The following is a 12425-nucleotide window of genomic DNA, read 5'->3' as shown; positions in this document are numbered from 1 at the left end:
GTCGTCACGCACCTGTCCGCGGCTGTTGTCGTCACGCACCTGTCCGCGGCTGTTGTCGTCACGCACCTGTCCGCGCAGCAGACGTCCTCCCGAGCACAGTGCGCAGCTATGGCCGAGCAGGACCTGTGTCCTCATCTGGACTCCATCGGGGGGGTCACCAAGGAGGAGCTGCTGCAGAAGTCCAAGGCAGGTTTCCTCTCGCGTCCTGTTGATGCTCTGCGCCGTGTCCGTGCACGACGCCGCCGCGCACGGCGCCGATCCGCCGGCCTAAACTGTTCCCGTCCTCTCACTGCAGGGAACCTGCCAGTCCTGTGGCGCTGGGGGGCCGAACCTGTGGGCCTGTCTGCAGGTAAGCTCGAAATGGCCACGCCGCCTTTTTGATCCTTCATGTTCTCGATATTTTTGTCCTTTCAAAGGGAACAAATAGAACGAGGTTCAGGATGTGTGATTAAAACGTTCAGCAGGTGGAACGAGGTTCAGGATGTGTGATTAAAACGTTCAGCAGGTGGAACGGGGTTCAGGATGTGTGATTAAAACGTTCAGCAGGCGGAACGAGGTTCAGGATGTGTGATTAAAACGTTCAGCAGGTAGAACGAGGTTCAGGATGTGTGATTAAAACGTTCAGCAGGTAGAACGAGGTTCAGGATGTGTGATTAAAACGTTCAGCAGGTAGAACGAGGTTCAGGATGTGTGATTAAAACGTTCAGCAGGTGGAACGAGGTTCAGGATGTGTGATTAAAACGTTCAGCAGGCGGAACGAGGTTCAGGATGTGTGATTAAAACGTTCAGCAGGTAGAACGAGGTTCAGGATGTGTGATTAAAACGTTCAGCAGGTAGAACGGGGTTCAGGATGTGTGATTAAAACGTTCAGCAGGTAGAACGGGGTTCAGGATGTGTGATTAAAACATTCAGCAGGTAGAACGAGGTTCAGGATGTGTGATTAAAACGTTCAGCAGGTGGAACGAGGTTCAGGATGTGTGATTAAAACGTTCAGCAGGTAGAACGAGGTTCAGGATGTGTGATTAAAACGTTCAGCAGGTAGAACGAGGTTCAGGATGTGTGATTAAAACGTTCAGCAGGTGGAACGAGGTTCAGGATGTGTGATTAAAACGTTCAGCAGGTGGAACGGGGTTCAGGATGTGTGATTAAAACGTTCAGCAGGTGGAACGGGGTTCAGGATGTGTGATTAAAACGTTCAGCAGGTGGAACGAGGTTCAGGATGTGTGATTAAAACGTTCAGCAGGCGGAACGAGGTTCAGGATGTGTGATTAAAACGTTCAGCAGGTAGAACGAGGTTCAGGATGTGTGATTAAAACGTTCAGCAGGTGGAACGAGGTTCAGGATGTGTGATTAAAACGTTCAGCAGGTGGAACGAGGTTCAGGATGTGTGATTAAAACGTTCAGCAGGTGGAACGAGGTTCAGGGTGTGTTTCTGTGTTCGCCCTGCAGAGCGACTGCCCGTACGTTGGCTGTGGCGAGTCCGACGCCGACCACAGCACCTTGCACGCGCAGGTAACGCCCCTCTCCGCCGGCTCCTCGGCTGTCGGTGCGGCGGCACGTCAAGGCCCGGTTGTGTGTTTCCTTCAGGCCAAGGAGCACAGCCTGACGGTGAACCTGACCACGTTCCGGATCTGGTGCTACGTGTGCGAGCGTGAGGTGTTTCTGGACCACAAACCTGCGCCGGCGCCGCCGCCGGCAGGCCGCCCGCCGAAAGCTGTGCCGATCGCTGTGGCAGAAGACGAGGGTTCAGAGTCTGAGGAGGACGAGCTGAGACCCAGAGGTACGCACGAAGACCCCCAAACCAGAGCCATCTGGGGGGGGTTGTTATTCAGGTGGTCCTACCTTTAGCTCATGCTCTAATTGGTTTAGGAGCTTAGGCCCGCCTCTTTCCGTCGAGACAACCCTGAACCCTTTCGTCCTTCGTCTTGTTTTTTGGTTTAAAGGTTTAACGGGAATGAAAAACATTGGGAACTCGTGCTACATGAATGCGGCGCTTCAAGCCCTGTCCAACTGGTGAGCCCCCCCCCCCCCCCCCCGTTAGGAGTGAGGGGGTTCCCGTCAGGCTAACAGCCGGGTTCTCTTTCCTCGCCAGTCCTCCTCTCACGCAGTTCTTCCTGGACTGCGGCGGTTTGATCCGGACCGACAAGAAGCCGGCTCTCTGTAAAAGCTACCAAAAGCTCGTCTCTGAACTCTGGCATAAAAAAAGGTGAGGAAAGGTGACTCCGGACGCGCCCGTGCAGCTCCATGTTTAATACGAAGTAACTGTCCTCTCCGTCCCCGTCCCAGGCCCAGCTATGTCGTCCCTACCAGCCTGTCTCACGCCATCAAACTAGTAAACCCCCTGTTTCGTGGTTACGCTCAGCAGGTAGGGGCAAGCGGCCAGCAGGTAACTACACCCTGCGTCACTCTAGTGTGCAGCCTGGATAGGACAAAGATGTGTCTCTGTCTCTGTCCCTGTCTCTGTCCCTGTCTCTGTCTCTGTCTCTGTCTCTGTCCCTGTCTCTCTCTCTCTGTCCCTGTCTCTGTCTCTGTCTCTGTCTCTGTCCCTGTCTCTCTTTCTCTGTCTCTGTCTCTGTCTCTGTCTCTGTCCCTGTCCCTGTCCCTGTCCCTGTCTCTCTCTCTCTGTCCCAGTCCCTGTCTCTGTCTCTGTCTCTCTCTTTCTGTCCCTGTCTCTGTCTCTGTCCCTGTCTCTCTCTGTCCCTGTCCCTGTCCCTGTCCCTGTCTCTGTCCCTGTCCCTGTCTCTCTCTCTCTGTCCCTGTCCCTGTCTCTGTCCCTGTCTCTCTCTCTCTGTCTCTGTCCCTGTCTCTGTCTCTCTGTCTTTGTCCCTGTCTCTGTCCCTGTCTCTGTCTCTGTCCCTGTCTCTCTGTCCCTGTCCCTGTCCCTGTCCCTGTCTCTGTCCCTGTCCCTGTCTCTGTCTCTGGTACTCCTGAGTGACCGTCTTCTGCGTCTCCGCTGCAGGACACTCAGGAGTTCCTGCGCTGTCTGATGGACCAGCTGCACGAGGAGCTGAAGGAGCCCCTGGTGGAGGGCGTGGAGGGGAGCGACGGCGAGGAGACGAGGGACGGGGACCGCTCCCCGTCGGAGGATGACTTCCTGTCCTGCGACTCCGGCGCCAGCAGCGACCGGGGGGCGGGAGACGGCGAGCCGCTCCTGCAGGATGAGTGCGACGGGGTCAGGTCGCCGGGGGGGGGCGTGATCTCGGCGAAGGAGAGGATGAAGGAGAGGAGGGTGTGTGGCTCGCCCCTTCGGGGGGGCTCCCAGGACGTGGATGAAGATGCTGATGTGGATACAGCTGCTGAGGACAGGGGGGGTGGAGCAGACCCGGTGCCGACCTCCGATGCTGAGATCCAAACCCAGGAGAACAGCCAGATATCTGATCCGGGTCAGGGGCAGACCCAGAACCCCCCAGGTACAGACCAGCAGGGCGTGGCCGCTTCATGAAGCTCGTGTGTCTCAACAATGTAAATGTGTTTGTAGAGCCGGACAACGAAGCCTCGATGGACCCCCCCCGGGCCACTCCCTGCAGTCCTGCTCGGACCCTGCTGTCCTCCGGCCCAGCCCGGTCCAGCCCCCTCCGCTCTGCAGGACCTGCGTACGCCTTCAAGAAGGGTGCGGTGTGACCCCCCCCCTCGGGCTGCCCCGAGGCGTAAACCTCTGCCTTCCAGTGTCCCAGCTGCTGTCTGTCCTCTGATGTCCCCCTTGCTGTCCTGAATCTGTCCTCTGATGTCCCCCCCTTGCTGTCCCGAGTCTGTCCTCTGATGTCCCCCCTTGCTTTCCCGAGTCTGTCCTCTGATGTCCCCCTTGCTGTCCTGAATCTGTCCTCTGATGTCCCCCCTTGCTGCCCCGTGTCTGTCCTCTGATGTCCCCCTTGCTGTCCTGAATCTTTCAGCTCAGCTGATGCTCAGCGCCAGGAAGAAGAAGCCGTCTCGCTATCGCAGCGTGATCTCTGACATCTTCGACGGCTCCGTCCTCAGCCTGGTCCAGTGTCTGACCTGCGACAGGGTGAGACGCGCTTCACGTGCTTCAACACCAGGGGGCGCCCCTCCGCATTGCAATCCTCTTTCATTTGATGCCAGGAGACATTCAAACGCTTCCTTTTTATTATTTTTTTTTACTTCTATTATTTATTTCTTCTTGTTCTCCTTTTTTTTATTAAAAGGTCGGGGTCATTGTTCTGTTTGTGTGTGGGGGCGGCTCTTAAAGGGTCCCCTGAAGCCGTCTGCCTGATTGTTTGACAGGTCTCTACAACAGTGGAAACCTTCCAAGATTTGTCCCTCCCCATTCCCGGAAAAGAGGACTTGGCAAAGCTCCACTCGTCCATCCACCAGAGCGTTCCGGCGAAGACGGGCGTGTGTCCCGACACATACGGCCCCCAGGGGTGGATCTCGTACATCATGGACTCCATCCGTCGGTCAGTGGGAGTGGGGGGGGCACAAACATGGGATCATTCCAATCTAATGAGCCCAGATTTGATCAGACTCGGCTCGATTCTTTATTTTAGTCTCCGAGAATGCGGGCCAGTGGAAGCTTGCGCCGTCTTTTCCCCTGGAAGCCGCTTCGCTGCACCCCGTCTGTAACATCCAGCTGTTTGTTTGGAACCGGCTCCAGCTGTTCCCAGTAGAACCCGAGGGCACGAAGCTTTCAGCAGGCCGGCAGGAAACGTTTGTTTTTACCGCGCTCCGTTTGGCAGGAGAACGAGCTCGAGCTCTTTCCCCTCCCGTCGGGGCTGGATAAGCTTTTTGTGCGGTGGGGGGTGGGGGGGGGGTATTTGGGAGTCGTGCCAGGCCAATCACAGCCGTGCCTGACTGAACGCTCACGCCCACGAGTCCACCGGGCGCTGACGCGATTCCTCTGAACAGGTTCGTGGTCTCCTGCATGCCCGGCTGGTTTTGGGGTCCCATGGTGACCCTGGAGGATTGCCTCGCTGCCTTCTTCGCTGCGGATGAGCTCAAAGGTGAACAGAATTACCGGCGGGTCATTCCTCGCGTGTGGATGACGTCATTTGCGTTCTTTATCTCCCCCCAGGGGACAACATGTACAGCTGCGAGCGGTGCAAGAAGTGAGTATGGCGGCGTTTCTCCGGACTCCGCTGTCAGGACGGGGTTAACGCCGAGCGCTAACGCGGCATGTCCTCTTCAGGTTGAGGAACGGCGTCAAATACTGCAAAGTCCTGAGACTTCCTGAGGTACTTCCTGTCTGAGCCCCGCCCCGCTCTGCGCTCGTGGTTCGGCCTCACGTCGGGCGTCTCCCCTCAGATTCTGTGCGTTCACCTGAAACGCTTCCGCCACGAGGTGATGTACTCGTTCAAGGTCAGCAGCCACGTGTCCTTCCCGCTGGACGGCCTGGACATGCAGCCGTTCCTCGCCAAGGAGAGCCCGTCCCAAGTCGCCACCTACGACCTGCTGTCTGTCATCTGTCACCACGGCACGGCAGGAAGTACGCCATCGCCTCGCGTCCTGCGGCTGGTGGCGCGCGGGTTCTCACGCACGCCGTTCCCTCGCTTCCCGCAGGCGGACACTACGTCGCCTACTGCCAGAACGTGATCAACGGGCAGTGGTACGAGTTCGACGACCAGTACGTCACCGAAGTCCACGAGACGGTGGTGCAGAACGCGGAGGCCTACGTGCTGTTCTACAGGTGAGCCGGCGAAGGCCCCGCCTCCACGGAAAGCCCGCCGCGATGCATTCAAACCTGCGTTTCTGCCCCCCCCCCAGGAAAAGCTGCGAGGAGTCGGTGAGGGAGCGGCAGAAGGTGGTGGCTCTGGCCAGCGTGACGGAGTCCAGCCTCCTGCAGTTCTACATCTCCCGGGAATGGCTGAACAAGTTCAACACCTTCGCCGAGCCGGGCCCAATCAGCAACCACGCCTTCCTCTGCCGGCACGGAGGTCTGTGAGGGCAAAGCCCCCCCCCACCTGATCGCGGCGCTACCGAGAAACTGTAGCGTTAGCACGCTGCTGTAATCTGCATCCATTCGTTTCAGACGTAAACAGGAAGTGTTGAGCAAGTTCTCCGAAATGCACTCGGGCAGAGACGCCGCACGCGAGCGAAGACTCGTAACTTCAGATAAGCTCGACGCCTCCGATCATCACCCGAGGAACCGTCCGCCCGTCCGTCGATCCCAGCTGACCCCCCCCCCCCCCCCCCCCCGGACGCGTCGCCAGCACAGCGCCCGGCGTGGTTCTTGCGGCTATTGAACCCGTGACCTTTGCTTTACTTGGCTTCAGTCCAGGAAGCCTTCCGCCGAGTTTTATGGAAGCGTGTCGAGTAGTTTTAGAGCATCAAACAAACAGAACAGGGAAAGCATAAACTCAGGAACAAGCAGTCCCCCCCCCCCCCCATGGCAGGATTTACGGTCAACAAACAGCAGCGAGCGAGTCCCGAGCACGCCGTTGCTGTTCACGCCCAGCTGTCACCGGGCCGGACGGGTCCAGAATGTAATCCCGTTCTCTCCCTGCAGGGATTCCTCCTCCTAAGTACGGCCGCGTGGACGACCTGGTCGTGATCGTTCCCCAGAACGTGTGGGAGCACCTTTACAGCAGGTAACTATTCATCTTGTTTGAGGTCGGCAGCGCGTGTTCCCGTCTCGCTGCGTTCGGCGCCGAGCCGGAATCGTCGGGCTCCTCCCGCGGTGCAACCGGAGCGACGTTGTTGAGCTGCCACTTTCCTTCCTGTAATCCAGGGTTCGCGTTGCTGCCCCCGGGGTATCGGGGGGGTAATGACTCAGCAGATCGGTGCCTCTAAACGAACGTTCCTCTCCTCAGCTTTGGAGGCGGTCCGGCGGTGAACCACCTGTACATGTGCGCCATCTGCCAGGTGGAGCTTGAAGCGCTGGCTAAACGCAGAAAAACAGAAATAGACACATTTATCAAGGTAAAAACCCGTAATCTGCAGGGATTAGAGCGTTTGTGTAATCGTGCTGGCGAGATGAGACGCTTCCTCTCACCTGCAGCTGAACAAAGAGTTCCAGGCGGAAGAGGCTCCGGCTGTGATCCTCTGCATCAGCATGCAGTGGTTCAGGGAGTGGGAGGGCTTCGTGAAGGGCAAGGACCACGGTAGGAGCCCGAACCTGAACCCTGAACCCTAGCCCCTAACATGAACCTGAACCCTGAACCCTAGCCCCTAACTGCTACCCTAGCCCCTAGCCTGAACCCTAGCCCCTAACTTTAACCTGAACCCTAGCCCCTACCCCTAACCTGAACCCTAGCCCCTAGCCCCCACACAGCATTCAAACGTGCATTGAAGACGTCCCTCCTGTGACGTTTCCTCAGAGCCTCCTGGTCCAATAGACAACAGTAGAATCGGCCTGATGAAAGGAGGACACGTCCAGCTGAAGCAAGGTAAAACTGTCCCGGGACGCCTCGCCGCTGGCTTTAAGACAAGCGGCGAGATTTAACCCTTGTTCTCCTGAAGGAGCCGACTACGGCCAGATCTCGGAGGAGACGTGGCTCTACTTGTTGAGAATCTATGGAGGAGGCCCTGAGATCGCGGTGAGACAGACGGTGGCTCCAGCGGAACCGGACGGCCTCCACGGGGAGAGGAAGATCGAGGCAGAGACCAGAGCGCTGTGAGACAGGAAGAGGTTAGGAAGTCACCGAGGCCGGACCCGGACACACGTCTGGGGCTCGTCTTAAAGCATTAGCGTTGACCCGCGAGTTACCGGAGGCGCTGGTGCCTTCAGGGTCCAATCCCGGTTCCCCAACAGATAAACATCTGAACCATAACGGAACTCAAAAAGGAGAGGGGTGGGGTTAAAAAGAAGAACTGGGATTGGCCCGGTTGGTCCGGAGACGAGCATTTCTTGCCTCATCCGCAGGGATCAGGAATAGCCGGCAGCGCGTCCGGATAACAAACATCTCCCGGTCCGATATGAGCCGTTTGATTGGAGGAGCCGTGTCCTCACCGCGTTCTCCCTTCACCTCCAGGACTCCCCGTCTCCTCCTCCCGGGAATTTGCACCTCGGCGGAGGAACCTCGCCGTGAGCACTTTGTAAATGTAGCCGTGTGTTTATGGGATGGACGATGGAGCCGTGGCTGCCGTGGAGACGCGCCGTCATGGACTGCTGATCCGGTTTGCTGAGGACAGAACCGCCGCCCGGCCCGTTCATCTACGGAAGCAACGGGAGAGACGTTTCGCTTTCTGGTCGTCGTTCCACTTTGTCCCTCGCTAGAAGTTCCGACATGAGTGATGTTGCATAAATGTTTTTGTCGGCCGACCTGAGAAACGGAATAATCGATCCCCAATGATCGGAATTCTTTTGAAGACGGCGAGGCGATCTGATGACCGAACCATTAAAAAGGAAAAAGGAAACAGCCGCAGGCGTCTCGTCCGACCGGGAACGCTGCGTCCGCTTATTTGGAAAGTCAGAACCGATCATCTCTGATCAATATCTCTTCTCATCTCTGAACATTCGCTTCTAAAAGCGTTTGAAGATCTTATCTGAGATGAACTTCCCGTCCCTGAAGAAGGAAGCCGCTCGTTTCCTCGCCTTCCGCTCGATTGATTGGACCGAAGCAGCAGAACCCCGAGCCGGACGCGAGGCTGAAGAATCGATACATAACAATGATCGTGTATCGATTCTACGTTTAAACCTGTGTGTGAATAGAGAAGATAGAATCAATTGATTTATCGAGGTCTGATTGGTCCAATCACAGATCGGACTTTACGGCGTCCGTGGCTCATAATAAACCCTCCGCCCTTAAAGACCCGTTAGGGTCAGGTTCTGGTCCGTTTGTCTGAACAAAACCAGCAGCCTCGTGTTTGTGCTTCACACCTGTAAGGCGTGTTCCGTGCTCGCGTACCGTCGGACCGGCGCCGGTTCTGTTTTGCGTAATGACATGATCCTCCGCTGTGAATTCGATCTGTTCCAACACGCTTCGGCGGTACCGTCTGTGGAAGGCGTGGAAGCGGTTCTGTTGGAACGTCTCGTCGTGGTTTCAGGATTAGAACCGCCTGGCCGCTCTAATCCTGAAACCTGTGATCTTATTCCAGAAACTAAATTAAAGTCATTAAACCTTTAGATAATGAAACAACCCTGAGGGACTCCAGATTGAGCTGTAAGGTAAAAGGCCTATAAAAGTAAACGTATTTATTACCACTCTTTGCATGACTCAGCATATTTAAAATAGAACTTCCCTCAACCCACTTGGAGACAGACGCTTTGATCGGTACAAGGTACCGGTACTCTGGGCCTGGACTTCATCTGACTCCCCCCCCCCCCCCCCCATCACTCTGTCTCTCTCAAGCGGCTGCAGTAAATATTTACGCGTACCTCCTGGCAGCGACCTCTTCCCAAACCGGTTCCGGCTCTGATTTGAGCTTCCCGGGTGGAGCACCCCCCCCCCGGGCCTGCTGTTGTGAGACTGTTGCGGTTTTTCGGTTGCAGAAGACGGGAGAGGACTTGATCGGGAGCTGCGCTCTCCCGTCTCCGGTTATAAACCTTTTATAGGCCTGTAATAAACGCTGACGGTTTGTCCTCCAGACTCAGAGACAGAAGCGACGCTCCAAACATTCCGTCGATCGAAATCAGGATCAATTATTGAACTTCTCCAAATCGGACGATAAAACAGTGATGACAACGCTTTCCGCCGCTGCGTCCCCATGACGACAGGCCGCCGTGACGTCACGAGGGCAGCCGGTCACAGCTTGACTCAACGACTTTGGAAAGTTTCATTCTTTTGCAACTAAAATCTGAAGTCATATTTTGCCGGCAGGGAAAGCAGAAGGAGAGGAGAGAGCCGCTGAGTCAGACCTGAGCTCTAAACCAGGTTCTTCTCACACCAGAACCCGGCAGCCACATCTGGCTTTGAGGAATTCCCACATCGGGAAGGTTGATAATTCCTGATTCCGGAAGGAGATGACGTCATCCTGGAAACGGTCGCATTATTCAGTCGATTAAATATCAACTGCCAATTAGTGTCAGCGTGAGTCATGATGCAGTCACGTGCTTTTAATGTGATTACGTCATGAATTCTGACCCAATGGAGACGGGTTTCATCACAACGTGCATTTACGCTGCGATTTTTAGTGGGTGGCGCCCCGCCCCGCCCCGCCCCCTTCCTGAGCGCGCCTCTGGAATATAACTTTATGAAGTGATTTATGCTCTGACTCAGAAGGACGAGCCCTAATATTTAATTAATTGTTATATTATAATTCTACTCTGATGCGGAATGATTTTAAATTAGATTCGTTGTAAGATTTAATTTGAGATTTTTTTTGAAGTGGAACATTTCTGTCGTTTCGGGGCGTCGGTGAGATCGTCGGTTTATTCGAACCTGTCATGGGAGTGGGCGGCGCCGCCGGCGGTATAAAGCCGACCCCCCCCCCCCCCCGGCTGACTCTCACTTTTACGCGTCGGTGCCAGAGTTCCTCTCCGGTTCCTCTCCGGTTCCTACATCCATGGAAGCCATGATCCGGAATGAAGTGTTGTCCTGTTTTATCTTCTACGGCGTGCTGCTGGTGCTGAAGATGTACCTGGTCGCGGTGATCGTGGGACAGGCGAGGCTGCGCAAAAAGGTGAGCGTCGGACCCGGAGCCGGGGAAGCGGGTCGGGCTCGTTTCCTTCGCTGATGGGGAAACTTTTTGTTCTTCCACGAAAGGCTTTTGCCAACCCGGAGGACGCGCTGCGGCACGGAGGGTTGCGGTTCCTGAGAGAGGATCCGGACGTGGAGCGGTGCCGCAGGTAAGAGCGCAGCGCCAAGGCAGGATAAAGTCTGGCCCAGTCGGTTTCAAACATCAGAACAGCTTCCAGAGTTTTAGATCCCGCAGCTGAAGGAACCAAAGAACGTCCAATAAATATAGAATCACCGGCTCCGCCGAGGAGGTTCCGTTTCTGGCGCCGTGCGTCTGTCTGTTGATCAAAAGAAATCTGAAGATGGTCCCGGTCTACTTTAGATCCATTCAATTCTGAGAGAGATCCGGATTCCCGTCTGGATAGAGAAACATCTGGATTTTCCCATTTACTTATAATGGATACTTTAAAAAAATAAATCCTATCTTGTAAAATCTGCATTAAATTCACTCGTTAAAAATCAGAGTCATAAAGGGGTCCGATAAGAACCATCATGAAACACGTCTTCTGGTTCTGATCCAGAGTGAGGTCAGGAACAAATATTACATTTTAACATTAAACCCATTTATGGATTCAAGAATCAGTGAAATGTTGTTGTTTTTTTAACCCTTTTTAGAATTAATGGGTAAAGTATTCATCAGATTAACCCAGAAGTGAATCTTGTCATGGATGATGTCAGAGCTGATGATGTAATCGTGTAATGGTCGCGCGGGGCGTTTGATCTCCTTCACTTTTTACTTTTTAGGAGTGACTTTGGTCACTGAGTGAGAATTTGCACCCGGGTCGGGATCGGAACCCTTCCTGCTGATGCATGCGGGATAATCCCATTTTACTCAGACCCGTGAACTCGATGAGTCACCTTTAAAAACAAAAACAAACGGTAGTTTTGTAATGATCTGAATGTGGATGAGCAGTGAGGAAGACTCTGAGCTTCATCATCGCCCCAGAGGAACCGGGCCTGTGACTGAAGCCCTTTCTTTGTCCCAGCAGAGCCCATCTCAACGACATGGAGAACATCTTGCCCTTCCTCTTCCTGGGGGCCGTTTACTCCCTGAGCGGGCCCTCGCTGGCCGCCGCCCGCCTTCACTTCCTGGCCTTCCTGCTGGCCCGGCTGCTGCACAGCGCCGCCTACCTGCTGGCGTGGCGCGCGCCGAGCCGCTCCGTGGCCTACATCCTGGCACAAATACCTTGTGTGTCTATGGCCGTGCAAATCCTGATGGTCGTCTCACCTTACGCCTAACGCATCCCGGGACGAACTGTGGTCTTTGTGGGGGGGGGGGGGGGGCTCCTGGGAGGGGGGCGCATAAAGAAGAAGAGCGTCATTGACAGTGCAATACGAGGTATGTGATGACAGCGCAGCTGCTCTGGTCAGTGTTCGACCCTTTTCTTTGAAGTTGATGTCTTTGTACTGTATTTAAAAGGACAATGAAGGTTTTTGACTTTGTGATTTGGACCGGGTTCCCTTCCGTCCTCTGGGAAGGTCGAATGTTCACTTCAGGTCAGGGTTCACGCACGTCCTGCATCTCCTCGGTGTGTGTTTGACGCCTCAACAAAGCCGTAATGAATCCTGGGGGGGTCGGGGGGGGGGGGGGTTCATACTTCTCCACGGAGGACTTTCCGGAACGCAGCTTCATGGACTATGAATTTTCCCGCACAGAAGTTTTGTAATTCTAATTTATTGAATCCCTGCTTCGGTTTTGTCGATAATAAACATCCGAGTTTCCGTCAGCGCGTTGATTCATTCGGTTATTTTAGTGAGGTCTTCTCCTGGGGCAGATTGTTTGCCCCCCCCCTTTGCGTGACAGAGCGAGACGTCCCAGGCCGAGCTCCAGCATTCCTTCGTCTCTTATATAAGAGC

At 55.1% G+C, this 12425-nt stretch overlaps 2 protein-coding genes across 2 annotated transcripts; both read left to right on the top strand.

Annotated features, from left to right (window-relative positions):
- Positions 1 to 108: 108 nt before the first annotated feature.
- Positions 109 to 9006, top strand: usp20 (ubiquitin specific peptidase 20). Its single transcript, XM_068752587.1, has 23 exons — positions 109 to 186; positions 296 to 349; positions 1450 to 1512; positions 1588 to 1780; positions 1944 to 2013; positions 2093 to 2206; positions 2287 to 2365; positions 2960 to 3410; positions 3479 to 3610; positions 3891 to 4003; positions 4240 to 4412; positions 4861 to 4955; positions 5027 to 5060; positions 5141 to 5186; positions 5257 to 5437; positions 5512 to 5638; positions 5716 to 5885; positions 6458 to 6539; positions 6762 to 6870; positions 6950 to 7052; positions 7269 to 7337; positions 7411 to 7579; positions 7923 to 9006. Exons 1-22 carry the CDS (start codon positions 109 to 111, stop codon positions 7566 to 7568), a joined length of 2694 nt encoding a protein of 897 aa, XP_068608688.1. The 3' UTR covers positions 7569 to 7579; positions 7923 to 9006.
- A 1346-nt stretch (positions 9007 to 10352) lies between these two features.
- Positions 10353 to 11838, top strand: ptges (prostaglandin E synthase). Its single transcript, XM_068753056.1, has 3 exons — positions 10353 to 10512; positions 10596 to 10678; positions 11558 to 11838. Exons 1-3 carry the CDS (start codon positions 10396 to 10398, stop codon positions 11805 to 11807), a joined length of 450 nt encoding a protein of 149 aa, XP_068609157.1. The 5' UTR covers positions 10353 to 10395; the 3' UTR covers positions 11808 to 11838.
- Positions 11839 to 12425: the final 587 nt, after the last annotated feature.

This window comes from Brachionichthys hirsutus, chromosome 19 (genome assembly GCF_040956055.1).
Source record: "Brachionichthys hirsutus isolate HB-005 chromosome 19, CSIRO-AGI_Bhir_v1, whole genome shotgun sequence".
Classification (NCBI taxonomy): domain Eukaryota; kingdom Metazoa; phylum Chordata; class Actinopteri; order Lophiiformes; family Brachionichthyidae; genus Brachionichthys; species Brachionichthys hirsutus.
Note: the sequence above shows the minus strand (reverse complement) of the source record. Positions and strands in the feature narration are given on the sequence as shown.

Excerpts from the sequence above, each read along its gene's own strand:
- ptges (XM_068753056.1), top strand. The coding sequence starts at position 10,396 with ATGGAAGCCATGATCCGGAATGAAGTGTTGTCCTGTTTTATCTTCTAC. Across the intron at positions 10,513-10,595 it reads AGGCGAGGCTGCGCAAAAAG|GCTTTTGCCAACCCGGAGGA; the intron begins GTGAGCGTCGGA and ends CTTCCACGAAAG. Across the intron at positions 10,679-11,557 it reads GACGTGGAGCGGTGCCGCAG|AGCCCATCTCAACGACATGG; the intron begins GTAAGAGCGCAG and ends TTGTCCCAGCAG.
- usp20 (XM_068752587.1), top strand. The coding sequence starts at position 109 with ATGGCCGAGCAGGACCTGTGTCCTCATCTGGACTCCATCGGGGGGGTC. Across the intron at positions 5,061-5,140 it reads AGCTGCGAGCGGTGCAAGAA|GTTGAGGAACGGCGTCAAAT; the intron begins GTGAGTATGGCG and ends TGTCCTCTTCAG. Across the intron at positions 7,053-7,268 it reads CGTGAAGGGCAAGGACCACG|AGCCTCCTGGTCCAATAGAC; the intron begins GTAGGAGCCCGA and ends ACGTTTCCTCAG.